Source organism: Leopardus geoffroyi, chromosome E3 (assembly GCF_018350155.1).
Source record: "Leopardus geoffroyi isolate Oge1 chromosome E3, O.geoffroyi_Oge1_pat1.0, whole genome shotgun sequence".
In the NCBI taxonomy this organism is placed as follows: domain Eukaryota; kingdom Metazoa; phylum Chordata; class Mammalia; order Carnivora; family Felidae; genus Leopardus; species Leopardus geoffroyi.
Window position 1 is genome coordinate 40,794,257 of NC_059340.1, and position 13,525 is coordinate 40,807,781.

Genomic DNA, 13,525 nt, shown 5'->3' on the forward strand with positions numbered 1-13,525 from the left:
CAGCCCCTTCCGGAGGGCGAGGCTACCTCCTCGGATCGGTGCTCGAACTGCAGGAGACGACTGAGCAGCAGCATGTAGGACAGGAAGCCCGCCCGCCCGCGCTGGCTCATGCCCGTGTCCCTCTGGAATGCAGGAGCCGCCCGTCAGTCACCAGCCCTGCCCAAGGCCGTGGGCAGGGGTGCACGGCCAAGACGCAGGGCGGGGGACCCCCACGGCTCCCCACCTGTGTGGTGATCAGCTTGAGGACCAGCTGGCAGTCTCCTTGAACGCGGGAGGCGCTGGAGCGTGGTTCCAGCTTGAACCAGCGGTCTTCACCGGCCACGGGCACCTCCTGAAAGGAAAGGGTTCACACCGGCCATCCCCCCTCCAGCTCCCTCCCACGGACTCTCTGTGGGACCGAGAGGAGAACACACAGCTCTGCTGGCCCCGGAGACGGGTGGTCAGCACCGAGTGAGCCCTCAGGGTTGCCCGGACACCCAGGAAGCTGTTACCTCCCCCTCCCCTGCAGCTCAAGGCCCCACGAGCCCAAGAAGGCCAGGAGATGCTTGGGGGAGTCGCAGGGCAGACCCACCAGCAGTATCCCCGGAGCATGAGACCCCACAAACAGGCAGTCCGTGCGCGGAGCCCCGGCCCCCCACTCACCCGGACGGGTATGTTGAGACACCCCAGGAAATCATCTGTGTGGTCCTCCGCGGGCCCTGCTGTCCCATTTGCACGGGCCGACTTGACAATCTGTTTAAAATACCTAGGCAAAGCAGGGGGGGGGGGGCGGCCCCACCTTGGTCCCTGGGGAGCCACTATCTGCTGGCCCACGTGGCCAAGCTGCAGCCCCGGTGTCTGGGGGGCGCGAGGGTCCCACCCGTCCTACCTGCTCATGCCCTTCAGGCCGATGACTTCATTCAGCTTCCTGCATGCTTCCACCAGAGACACATCGTCGTCATGGTCCCTAGGGGCGGGGCGCAGAAACCTGGCTTGTCTGGAGCCTGGCTGGGCCCTGAGGGTCCTCTCCCAACCCACCCCCCCTCCCCGAGCAGGTGCACCCACACCCGCTGCCCTGCAGGGACCAGGGGCGTCTACCAGATGTCTAGGTGCAGCTGGTCCGTGCTGACATCCTCGATCTCGCTGTAAGGAAAACGGAGAGAAGCCCAGAGGGTGGAGGACCATCCCCTGCCCAGGGCTAGGGCGGGGACAATTTCAGGGGCTGCGGGCAGGGGTCCACGGGCTCGAGCTCTCAGGACAGGCCGCCCGGATTTGGATCCTGACTGTGGCCCCCGGGGCATGGCACCTCTCTCTCTGAGGCCATGTCCTCCTCTGGACAGTGGTCACGTGGACGGCCCCCACTCGGGTCCCTGGGGCAGGCACAGCGTGGCAGCCACCGGCCTGCGTCCTCAGGACATGCTCTGGCCCAGCAGGCAGCACCCCCCCACCCCCGCCCGACCGCCCTGCTGCCCAGCTGGGCCAGGGCCCTTACAAGACGAAGTTCTCCTTCCAGACAGGGTTCAGGGTGCTGCTCTTGACCTCGGTGACCTGGATGCACTTGGCCGGGAGCGGACCCCCACGCTTGCTGCCTTTGCGGAAGCTGAAGCGCTGCTCCGTGCGCGGCCCTGGCTCCCGGGGGGCACCCGAGGCCGGCAGGATACCCAGCATGCAGTACGGGTCACTGAAGCCTGAGACACATGGGGCGCCTCAGCCGCCAGCCCTGGGCCCTCCGTCCCTCCGTGGCCGCCGGACCCGGGCACGGCCGAGGTCCAGGCTGGTCCCCACTCACCATTGGGGTCTTTGGCCAGCAGGTTCTTGGCACGCATGACAGAGACTTTCAGGGCATACGTGGGGGCCTGTGGGCAGAGGGTGCTGACCGGCCTCTTGCACAAGGCTCGGTGTGACCGCGACAAGGCCCTGCTCTGTGTCCTCCCCACCCCGAGCCCTAGCACCGCGGCTGGCCAGCGTCTGCCCACGTGGGTGGCAGCCTCACCTTGGCCTTCTTCACACGCTCAATGGCCTCAGCGTGCTCCTCAGGGCTGGTACCAAACACCTATAGAGGGTGGGCCGGTGTGAGGGCTCAGGTACCCCCGAGGCAAACCCGGCCATTGTCCTGGGGGCCTCCCGGGGCAGAGGAAACACACACACACACACACACACACAGAGGAGGAGGAAAGATCTGTTTATCTGTCGGTCCATCCTCTGGGTCCGTTCCTCTGTCGGTTTGTCCTTTCTACCCTTCTTTGTGTGTGTGTGTGTGTGTGTGTGTGTGTGCACGCGTGTGTGTGTCCCCATCCCTCCATCCTCCCGGGCGCGCCTACCAGCGCATACGTGTATCTGCACATGCACGTGTGGGTATGTGTGCGTTCCGTACGTGGGGCGAATCTGTGTGTGTTGCATGGGTGATGGTGATGCCTCCAGGCAGAGGAAAGGGCTCCCCTGACAAGGCACGGCCAGGCCAGCACGGAGGGTGGGCCGGTGGGGCTCACCTGCTGAAGGTAGCCCAGTAGGGTCTCCTGGTCATCCACCTGGTCAGGGCCCATGGTCCCTGCACGGTAGAGGACTGTGTACAAGGCCTCCTCATAGAGCATCTCCACCTGTGGGTGGGGCGGGGCGCACATCCTGAGTCCCAGCCGCCCCATCCCCGTATCCTTCAGCCCCAGGCCCTGAGCCCTGGCCACTGGGGGTCGGGGCTCCTTGGTTCCACCCCCCCCCCCCCCCCCCGTATGCCTGGGAGGGGCGGGGCGTGGGGGCAGTCCTCAGGAGCTCCCCCCACTGGCAGACCGCAGTCCCAGCATCAGGACCTTTGCACCTGCTGGGCCCTGCACTGGCCCCCTGAGCTCTGCTTCCTACTTGCTTGCATGGGAAGTCCCGGCCCACTCACCCTTGCCACCTCTGGTGTCCACCCTGTCCCCAGATCCTGGGCTCCCTGGGGCCACGCCCCCTCCCCCTTACCTCCTCCTGGGTCAGGGCTCTCAGGCCACGGCTGGGGTCCACGGGCTCAGCAGGGGCTGGCGAACCGCTGCGCAAGAGGACCTGTGAGGAGCACCGGGGTGAGGGTCTCGCGGGGGGAGGGCCCCAGAGACGGCGGGAGTCGGTTTGAGGGGTGGGGGCCCGCTGCAGAGGGGGCTAGCGGGGAGGCCCACACCGGGCAGCAGCTCTGGGCCATCCTCACCTCGGGGCACGGCAGGCCCTGTCTGCCCTCCCCCTTCTTCAGAATGAGGCGCATGTGCGCGAAGAACTCCACGCCGTCCCCGGGCTTCCTGCAGGGAGAGGCCAGGCCTGAGACCCGGGCCCCACCCCCCCCCACCCCCACCCCCCCCCCCCCGCACACACCCGCCCCTGCCCAGGACCAGCTGCCGGCCGTGCGCCTCGAGGGGATTCCCCGTGTCCACACATCCGGGGACCCAGCGTGGCGTCCACGGCGCGCCCCGCTCTCCCAGCTCCCCCGGGGACGCGCGACGGTGCAGGCTTGGGCGCGGAGCACCCACCAAGCCCCTGCGGCCGGCTCCGGGGGGTCAGCGCTGGTGGCGGCCGGCTCTCCCTCGGCCCTCCGGCGGAAGGTGGGGCACGCCTGCACCTGCCGCAGCACGCTGCTCTTGATCTCCAGCAGGGTCGTCATGGCCGGCGGTCTGCGGGCAGAGCGCACGGCTGCGGCCCCTGCACGACCCAGCAGCACCGGCCCCAGAAACCGCACCGGGTGCACATCGAGCGGCGAACGGATCCGCCGGAAGCGCACACGAGCCGCGTTCCTGACGGCGCGGCCTCCTGGCCTCCGCGGGGCAACGGGAGCCTGAGGCCCTGCGACTCGGCTCCCGTGCTGCACCGCGCTGGGCACCCAGGGGCCACCGGGGGCCGGTCCCTCGGGCTCCCTCGGGCTCCCTCGAGCCCCCTCAGCCTTCGCGTCCCATCTGCAAGACGGGACATCCCTGCGGGGCCGCGCCGGGGACGGGACGAGGCTGCCAGGCGGTGGTCGTGCTGGCACGGTCCGGGCTCCCGTCACCGGTTGCTGCTGGACTTCACCGCAGAGGGCCCGTACTGCCACGCTCCCGCCGCCGCCGCCGCCGCCGCCGCCCATCTAGGGCTGGGACCCCTGGCTGTGTCCCTGGGGTCCTAGGACCGCTCAGCAGCAAGTGCCCGTATCTCCTGGGCGCTTTGCGAACGGGACGGACTTGTCGGGGCGGGGTGCCCAATTCACCCAGCCTGTAATGGTCCAGTCTGGGGCCAGGGCAGGCAAAGGTCCTGCAGGAGGCAACCCCTCCCCGGGACTCCCAAAGTCCTCATCCTGCAGAGGAGCTTGGGCAAGCAGACGCCACGTGGTGCCTGGGGCCTTCCTCGAGACCCCCTCACCCCGAGCGGCCAGCGTGCGCAGGAGGGGCCGCCGGCGAAGTCCTCGCCCGCCCAGCACAGCCAGGGACAGCGCCCCATCCTCTCCCTGTGGGCGCACTTGCACGCCTCCCCCTGGGGCCACAGGGTCCCCTGCAGACCCCGGAGGAAGGGCAGGAGGACCACTAAGCAGCCGTGGGCCCTCGAGCCCTGCTCCCGCTCAGCCCTGACCGGCCCAGGCACCCGACCCCTTCCCGACCCGCCTGTGCCTCCCCAAACCCCAGGGTGGTCTTCGTGCGCCCCTGCTGAAAACTAGCCAAGGAAAGTGCTGACCCCCCCCCACCCCGCTAGGCCGAATCTGCCCCTCGGTGCCCACCTTTCGGACTTCCCTGCCCCAGGATGTCAGCCTGTGCCTCCGCACGGGACATATCATGCTCCCTTCAGGGTACCACGGGGCCTTCGCGCCCACCGCCCTGCTCCCCTTCCCTGGTGGTGCCCACTTGTCCACTCGCCGAGGGCCCCTCCAGCCCAGGCACAGCCGTGCAGAGAAACACTGTCGTTTTCACTGGACAAAACAGGAAATGGGGACTCAGCCGGCTCCAACTACACCTGCCCCCGATCTCACGGGCAGTTGGTGGTGGGACAGCCAGGTTAGACCCACCTGCGCCCTGTGTGCCCAGGCCAGCTCCCCAGGCTGTGCCCGCCGTTCGCGGATCGTGCCCGTGTTCCTGCACGTCTCTACTTAACGTCTGCTCCCTCCTCCTTAGAATCCTGTGCTCTGTCGGGAGCGCCGGGGCCAGGGCAGACGGCACCTCATGAGTCCTACAGATTTTGTTCAACAAACCGGATCCCTGCTCCCAGCTGTGTCTGTCTGCCTCTCACTGGTCCCTGCGCTGCCGTCCCTGCTCAGGCCACCACTGCAGATGGCACATCCTCCTACCCCCTGGTGCCCCAGCCCTGGTTCTACGGAATGCTGGGCTCAGAGGGTCTCATCTGATCAGACCCGAGAGCTGGGGACAGAAGGGACAACTGGCCCATGGCCCTGAAACGAGGCCCCCACCTTCCTCGTACTTCTTACTGCCTCCCCCGGGAGCCTCCCTTCAAAGATCGGGAGGATGTGTGGACGGGGCTCAGCGGCTGGGGCCATGTGGTTCTGGAAGCTGTCGCCCCTACCGCCGGCAGCGAGGTCCTAAGGGGATGGGCATCAGGGCACCCCCCTCCTCTCTAGCTGTGGGGAAGAGGCTGCTACCCCCGCCCCGGCCCCCCAAAGCAAGGGAGCAGCCACTGCTTGAGCCGTTGCCAGGGCAACCGCCAATTGCGTCTGCGTGTGACAGGGGCTACAGGGGCTCACAGTCCCAGAGACAAACGTGACGCAGGAACCAAGCGGCCCGAGCCGCAGAGACGGGGTGTCTTTGTGGCAATAAAACGTTCAGGGTAGAGGGGGAGCCACCTCACCTCATAATCACAGCCCCCAAAAGGCCCCAAGCTGAGGCCCCGGGGTTAGGTGCTTACTCAAGGCCACAGAGCCAGCAAGTGGCCAGGGACGAACTCCCTTCTGAGCTCCCGGCACATCCTGACTTCTGGGGGTCCAGACAGGCTGGCCGCCCTTCCGTGGGGCTCCCTCCCTCAGCCCATGGGCCGGATGGGGGCAAAAGTGGCGTCTGGGCACCGGTGTCTGGGAGAGATGGCTCATCCCTGGGTGCCCAGACACTCCTCCAGTCGCCCTGGAAACCCCTGGCCGCGGGGGCACTGATGACGTTTCTGCACCAAATGGCCTGGGCCCTGGGAGCCAGCCAGCACCTCACTCGGAGCCGCACCAGCGGTGGGTGCGTGGCTGACCCCCAGGAAGCCCTTGCTGGCTGCAGGGACCCTCTGCCGGCCCCCGACAGAGCCCCTCCTTGAGCTCTCCCTGTCTCTGTCCCTTCTGGCCCCGGGCAGCAGCACACAGCAGAATGTGTCTGTAGCCTCCGCTCGGGCCCGGCCACCAGGGCCAGAGCGACTGCCCGACGGACAAAGTGAGGCTGGCCAAGGAGCTGAATGCCACACTGGCACTGGGGCCAAGCCGAAAGTACCACCTTGTCCCCTGGCCGTCTTCAAGACCCAGGGTGAATGGGAAAAGACAATTCTGCAAAGTTGCTATCACCGCCCCGTTTCGCAGCCCGGGGCTGGGCTGACCCGCCCGGAGCCAGGACTCAAAGCGAGGGCTGGAAGCCACACCCGTCTCCTGTAAGCCCACCTGTGGGCTTAGGTGGCACCAAAGCGGATGAGTCTAGGGGCACCTGAGCAGAGCCAGATGTATCTCCCTAGTTAGTGTCCCCTGTGGCCACCTGGCCACCCTCACGATGAATAAACACCTTGATAATAAACACTCAGAACACCAGGTCCCTTCTTACCAAAATCCGGTCCCTGGTGAAGCGAGGGCAGGGGTCCACTGGTGCTACCCTGGGTGTGTACGGGCAGTGGCAGGATGTCTGGCCCCACATTCTGGTCTCTGTGTCACCCTCTCAGCCTTCTCCTCCCAGCCAGCCACTCCCTTCACATTTTTTTTTTTTTTTCCTGGATGTCTCACTGTCCTGGGACTCCCTAGACAGTGCTCCCCTGCACACAGCTCAGCAGCCGTGTCCATCACAAATGCTGCTCCCTGAGATCTAATCCCAGCCCAGTCCCTGGGGAGATGCCTGGGAATGTGATTTTAAGCGAGCTCCGCAGCTGGACCTGAAGCCCTAGTTAGTCTGAGATCAACTGTCAGGGGCTACCTAGATGCTTCTAGAATGAACGCATGAAAAATGAAATTCTCTGTCCCTTCTTCCTCCGAGGCTCCCTCCCCCGCTCTTTACTCACCGGTCTCCACCGTGATGTCCCCCCTCCCTCCCCTCCCGTCCCCCTCCTCTCGGTGCTCCCCGCGGGAGCCTCGGGGGTGGGGGCCCCCAGATCCTTCGAGGTCCTTCCCTCCCTGATGAGCGGGTGGTCGCAGGCAGGTCAGAAGCCTGGTAGGTGCGTGTTGTTTTACACCATTCCGACCCGTGGAGGGATTTCGTGGAGACTAGGGGTCCTACGGAGACTGGCGGCAGGGTGGGGGGGACTGGGCACTGGGGGCATCTCCCCCACCCCCGCCCCCGGCGGCTGCCTGGGAAACCCCGCGGAGCGTCTCTGAAGTCCCTGGCCGCGACCCACCGGCGGCCTGCGCCTGGCGGGGATGGGGGCCCCGGCGTCGTTGGGTGGGGGTGGGGGGGGGGGTCCTGCTGCCCGCCTCCTCGATCCCCGCCCGCTCCGGCGCTCTTGGGGACGCGGGCCCAGAGAAGGGCCCGAGACCGTCCCTCCGAGCACGCGCCGGCTTCAATTTCCCCGGAGCCGAGGGAGCGTCTTCGCGACCTCCCGCCGCCCTCCTCCTCGGGGGGCCTCCCCGCGCCCCCTCGGGGTCCGCAAACGCAGGAGCCGGACCGGGCGCTGGCCGCAGGAGGGGGCGCCCCAAGGCCGTCCAAAGGCCGCGCACTCACCGTGGGCCGGGCCGGGGGCGCGCGGTCGGGGGCTCCGGAGATGCCGCGCTCCGCACCCGCTCCGGAGACGCCAGGCACAGCGCGCGCTGGCAGCCGCGCCGAACCCTGAGCGCTGCGGGGGCGGGGCCTGGCGGCGGGGGCCGCCCCCGCCCCGCCCCCGCCCCGCCCCCGCCGCTCCAGCCCGCCACGCCCCCGCCGCTCCCGCCGCTCCCGCGATCCCCTCCGCACCCAGGCCGCCTGGCGGGTCGGGCCACGGAGCCCCCTCCCCTGGGGGGCGGGGCGGTCAGCCAAGCCACCGGTAGGCGCAGAGCGGGGAGCAGGTTCTGCCGTGTCAGGACCCCGTCCCCTGGGGACCCTCGGGAAGCCAGAATTACCGAAACCGTATCAGACAAGCCCGGGCCGCAGCGAGGACTTTTCTGGAAGGGCTGCGCAGCCATCTCGAGTCGCCCTCCCAGCCCAAGCGCTGACCCCCACCGCCAGCCTGCACCCCGGGCGAAGGGTGCTGCCGGCACCAACCCGGGACGCGCCACAAGCACCCCGATCACCACTTGGGTGATCCTCCCGGTGGCGCAGGTGAGGGCTCTGGCGCCACCTGCAACCTCAGGCCTGGGCGGGATGCCCCGCTCGCACCCTTCCTAGCCCACCCTCCACCCTCTCTGAAATTTGAGCCAGCACCGCACTGTGTTGGCCTGCAGAGCTCGTTAAAACATTGTTGCACCAGCCCCAGACCTGCTGATGCCAAAAGTCTGGGCTAGGTAGGGGTGACCCGTCTGCATTTCTTTTTAAGTTTATTTATTTGGGGGGAGGGTGGGGTAGAGCGAGAGGGAAACCGAGAATCCCAAGCAGGATCCACCCTGTCAGTGCAGAGCCCAACGCCAGCCTCCAACTCACCAAACCGCGAGATGGTGACCTGAGCTGAAAACGGACTGAAAACTGAGCCACCCAGGTGCCCCCATCTGCGTTTCCGACAAGTCCCCGCTGGTGCTAGAGGTCCTGGAAGGAACGTGGAGGTTCTGGAGCTGTCTGAGGGGCGCCGGGTCCCCGGATCCCCGCCTTGCCTCTGGCTGATCTTGTTGGATCATCCGGGTACCTTGTATTCAGAGGATCGACAGATTTGGAGATGTTTTTAACTCAGAGGACCTCATCGCTAACGTGGGACCCCAGGCAGTGTGGGACACAGAAAGGCCCAGAGGCGAGGACGGTTTGCTCGGGGGAGGCCAGGGGTCAGCCGAGCTGAAGGAAGGGCCAGAGGCTGGAGGAACAGGTTTCCAACAGCTGCACACAGGGAGGCAGCCCGTCCGCCTGTGAACACCTGCGCCTTTTATTTCGTGGTGCGGGTGGGTGGGTGCGGGAGTGTGGGGAGCCCGGGGTGGGGGAACCAGGTGCTTCCTCTATCACCCCAAGCCGGAGTGGACACTGCTCTGATGGGCCACCTCCTGTCTCAGCTCCTGGGTTCAGACCCACACACGTGCAAGCTGCCCTCCGCACATCTGTACTGGAGGAGACACACAACTACAGCTGGGGGGGGGGGGTTGCGGGGGCAGCACGGCAGGGTGGATTCTCCTTCTGGAAGCTCTGTCTCCAGGCCCTGCCTCCATCCTGACCCAGCACAGCCAGGCAAATGGGGGCAGAAGGGTGCAGGGGAGCGAGAGACCAGCCACCCCTCGGCTTCCTTCTGCACGAGACAACGAGGCAGGAATCCGGGAGGGGACAGTTACCATTCTTCCCCGGGGCCTGGCGGGTCCTGAGCCAGGATCTCGGTGCTGATGCCCTCCCCTCCTGCAGTCTTTGCTCAGATTCTGCCAACCTGTTGGAACAAACACAGGCCTGGTTGCCATGGTGATCATCGTGGCTTTGGGGTGAAGAGATTCTGCGGCTGCTGTAAACAGGAAGTTAGGAAGGGCAGCTGCCAGGGGAGGGGCCCCTGCCCGCACCCCCATCCAATGCCCTTTGGGGAGCAAGGGACTGGAGGCCAGCACCGCCGAGGCTTCAGGCCTAACACTGCGGCCTGCTGGGGTGGAGGAGACCTTACGACTGCCCTGTACAGATAAGGAAACTGAAGCCCAGAGAGGGAAAGAGCTTTTTCAGGGCCACACAGCAACCGGCTGGGTTCATAGCCCAGCTCTGGGCCTCAGTTTCCCTTTTTTGTAAAATGGACATAGTATGCACCTGTCAGTGAGGGGGGTTCTCAGTGAGAAGCTAGTACTTGACCATGGTCACAGCAGGCTGGCCCTCCAGGGACTCAGTTCCTGCCTCCATAGGTTGGGGGTGACTCCACAGTGGGGAGAGAGGCCGGGAGCAGGCAATGTGGGACATGCACTTGTCACAGCAGGAGTTGGGCACAAAACACTTCACCTAGAGGGTCAGGCGGCTGGGACTGACCCAGGGGCGCACACCTTCTGGGCTTTGGGCGGGCAGGAGAGTGGTTTCCTCCTTGGGGCCAGGGGAAAACCCCCAGGCTCCAGGTGGATGGCCGCTGGAAAGCAGGGAGAAAGGCAGCACAGGAGGTGAGGGGGCGTCTCTGTAAGGCCACCTCCCCCTTGCGGGGCCTGGCTGGCTCGGTCAGTGGAGCGTGCGACTAGTGATCTCAGGTTGTAGGTTGGAGCCTCACGTCGCATGTAGATATTAGTTAAAAAATAAAATCTTGGGGTGCCTGGGGGGGCCTCAGCTGGTTAAGCATCCAACTTCAGCTCAGGTCATGATCTCACGGTTTGTGGGTTCGAGCCCCACGTTGGGCTCTGTGCTGACAGCTCGGAGCCTGGAGCATGCTTCGGATTTTGTGTCTCCCTCTCTCTCTGCCTCTCTCCTGCTCGTGCTCTCTCTCTATCAAAAATATACAAACATTAAAAAGGTAAAAATAAAATCAAGTAAAATAAAATCTTAAAAAAATACATGCTTGACCTGATGCCCTCTGGCGGCAGACCTTGGAATTGCAGGCATAGCCTTCTGGCAGTAAGGCTCCTCCCACCGCTCCCACTGGCACTGCGGCACCTGTCAGAGGCCTGCAGGGGTGGGGGTGGGGGTGGGGCAGCCTAGGAGAATCGTCGGGGCTCACCCAGGGACTTGGCCACGGCGCTGACTGCAGGAACCTGTCCCATCACCTGTGCCATCCTGGGTGCTTCTGCCAGCAGAAGAGGTGGCTGGCTCCAGGTGGGAGGGGGTCTGGCCCCTCACCTGAAATGCTGGCTCCTGGGGCCCAGTTGCCAGCACCCGCACAGGTGACACCTGTGCAGGACCAGGGTGGTCCTGGGCGCCAGGCCTGGCGGTGGAAGGGGAGCAGGCCCACACAGGGCTTTGCGGGTCTCTGTGAGGGCGGGCGGCCTGGCTGCAGCCCACTGTCCAGTGTCTGTCCACTGAGCCCGAGCGTCAGCTTCTGGCCCAGGGGCAGGTGTGCCGGCCCACCCTGGAGGGGGCGAAGGTCGTGTGTGACATCAGAAGGCAAAGCTGGGGGAGTCGAATACCCAGCATCACTCTGCACGATGGGGGCCCAGGTTCTGGGGCTCCAGGAGTGGGAGGGGCAGCGTTCAGGAACGTGGTGGCAGGTCACCTGGGAAGGCAGAGACCAGGAAGGGAGGACCTAGGCCCCGGCCCTGCCAACTTCCTGGGGCCCGGACAGCAGATGGGGCCAAGTGCTCCAGCCCCTGTCCACCCTGTGGTCCTAAGCCAGCCTCCTCGGTCAGGGTCAGGGCCTCTGCAGGTGGGGTCACAGGGTCCGGAGGTCTCTGGACGAGCCTCACAGGCCACCTTGCAGAACCCCCCCCCCCACCCTTCTGTCTCAGCACCAGGGCCAGCCCCTCCCTGCTGGAGCAGGCTCAGACTGGTTCGAGCCAGCCCAAGTCAGCGCTCAGCCTGGCCCTCCAGCCTGGCAACTCGTCGTCATGGCAACCTCAAAATGGAGGCCCCCCCCCCCCCCCCCCCCCCCCGGTCCACAGAGCCCAACGCCAGCTGATGCGAACCAGGAGGGTTTGGGGCGGCCCAGTTAGGGAATGAGGTGGCGCTGCTCAGTAGACAGGTGTGAGAGCGCGGCACTGGCCTGGGCGGGACAGTCCAGGGAGGCCAGGGGGACTCTCGGGGACCCATAGCCCGTCTTCCGGTGGCCGGCTTGTCCCGGGAGCCCCAAGGTGGGGCTGACACGTGGTCAGGGTCTGGGCACCTGAGGACTTCGACGCCCTTTCCTGTGGAGGCCCGGCCCGGGGTCCCCAGGAGGGACACCCTCCTCCGGCGCCAAGGGTCAGCACGGGATGTGTTCCCTGCCTTCGCTGCCCTCGCCTGGTCTCAGCGGGGACGAAGGAGGGGACCAGCCCCCCCCCCCCCCCCCCCCGCGAACCACTGAGGGTCTGACTCGAGGTCAGCGGTGGGGCGGCCCGCGTGGCACAGGGCAGGAAAGGACACAGCCTGCAGGCAGCACTTGTGGAAATGTTTTAATTAGAGGATTCTCAGATACAGTGGTTAACGTATTGCCCACAATTCCTTACTAAGTATCAGGCGCCTCATGCCGGGACAGGCTCTTCCCTCACAGCAGAAACAGGACGGGCACAGTCCCTCCTTCCCCCGTTACAAGAGTTACATCTTCGTTAAGCCAAGGACTGGGGCACAAGAGGACATTTCATTAGTCGAAGTCATGACAATTTGCTAGAAACATCGATTACTTCAGAATGCTTTAACTAGAAAATATATTGAATTTCCATATATATTAACCATATACACGTGTGGCTATTACTAAGTGTAGTTGAGTCATTACAAAATAAGACATTCTGGGAGAGGCTTCGCACACACACGACCCGGGTGGGTCCCCCGGGGGGCCCTCCGCATTAGAAAATACATCGCCAACATCAAGCGTCGAGCTCAGCTACACGACCAGCCGAGCAAGCGAGCAAGGCACTGGGACCGCGGGGCCACGCAGGCGCTGTGGATGGGGGCCTCACGCGCCCCCCCCCGCCCCCAGCCCACTGCCATCCTGCTGCCTGGCGAGTCGAGGTGCCCTTCCTGACCGAGGGCCCTGGCGACCAGCTCCCGCCCCTTCGGAGACCCCTCTGGCCCGGCCGGGTCCCTGCACCGGAGCCACACAGGTGAGCCGGCCGGGAAGGTGAGGTCAGCCGGCGCAGGGCAGGCTCCGGGCCTCCCGTCTACTCCGCACCGTGCTCCCTGGGACCAGGAGGCCAAGGCCCCACCTTGCTGGCACCAGGCCGCGGGGCACTGGGCCTGTCCCCCTCTGCGTCGGCGGCACCTCCCGGCTGGGCCCAAGTGAGCAGGCGGCCAGCTCCGGAAGCTGTGCGGCAGGCTCAGCTTCTGGGGTGCTTTCTGAGAACAGCCCTTCGGGAAAAAGGAAGCGCCCGTGCACAGTGGCCTCGGACCTGCCTCCGGGGCATCCTGACGCCCAGGACCCCCCCAGGCAGGGCTCCGGCCGGTGCCTGCGCACGGTCCTCCCTGGGGCCCGGAGGACCTCGGACCGGCCGGCGCCAGCTCCGGGAGGCTCCGGACGCCAGTTCCGCCCTGACCAGACCCGCCCTCTGAGGAGCGCAGAGACCCGGGGTCGGGAGACAAGCCCCGGGCACACACCTCCTCGCACACAGCGCTCCTCACGGGGCCCGGGCCGAGCGCCGCACGGGTCCAGGCGCAGCCGAGCACGGCCGCGAGCTGGGCGCCGCTGGCCTGCAGCCGCGTGGGGGGCCGGGCCCCGCGAGGCCGCCTCCTCACGCTCTTAATGACGATAATGCCACGAA

At 66.0% G+C, this 13,525-nt stretch overlaps 1 protein-coding gene across 6 annotated transcripts in view; it reads right to left on the reverse strand.

The window, feature by feature from the left end:
* Positions 1-7,915, reverse strand: part of BAIAP3 (BAI1 associated protein 3) — a 14,258-nt gene extending 6,343 nt beyond the window's left edge. For 3 of the 6 annotated variants that reach the window (XM_045461771.1, XM_045461772.1, XM_045461774.1), the window contains exons 1-13: positions 7,803-7,902; positions 3,471-3,611; positions 3,155-3,242; positions 2,935-3,015; positions 2,469-2,576; positions 1,973-2,032; positions 1,769-1,835; positions 1,472-1,667; positions 1,078-1,122; positions 869-946; positions 643-745; positions 224-331; positions 27-122 (exon numbers count right to left, since the gene is read on the reverse strand). In XM_045461771.1, the coding sequence (XP_045317727.1) occupies positions 27-122; positions 224-331; positions 643-745; positions 869-946; positions 1,078-1,122; positions 1,472-1,667; positions 1,769-1,835; positions 1,973-2,032; positions 2,469-2,576; positions 2,935-3,015; positions 3,155-3,242; positions 3,471-3,601 (1,161 nt within the window). In that variant the 5' untranslated portion in view covers positions 3,602-3,611; positions 7,803-7,902. Of the gene's footprint in view, positions 1-26; positions 123-223; positions 332-642; positions 746-868; positions 947-1,077; positions 1,123-1,471; positions 1,668-1,768; positions 1,836-1,972; positions 2,033-2,468; positions 2,577-2,934; positions 3,016-3,154; positions 3,243-3,470; positions 3,612-7,802 lie in introns of all 6 variants that reach the window. The other 3 variants (XM_045461777.1, XM_045461775.1, XM_045461773.1) reach the window with 2 other exon arrangements.
* Between the last annotated feature and the right edge of the window lie 5,610 nt (positions 7,916-13,525).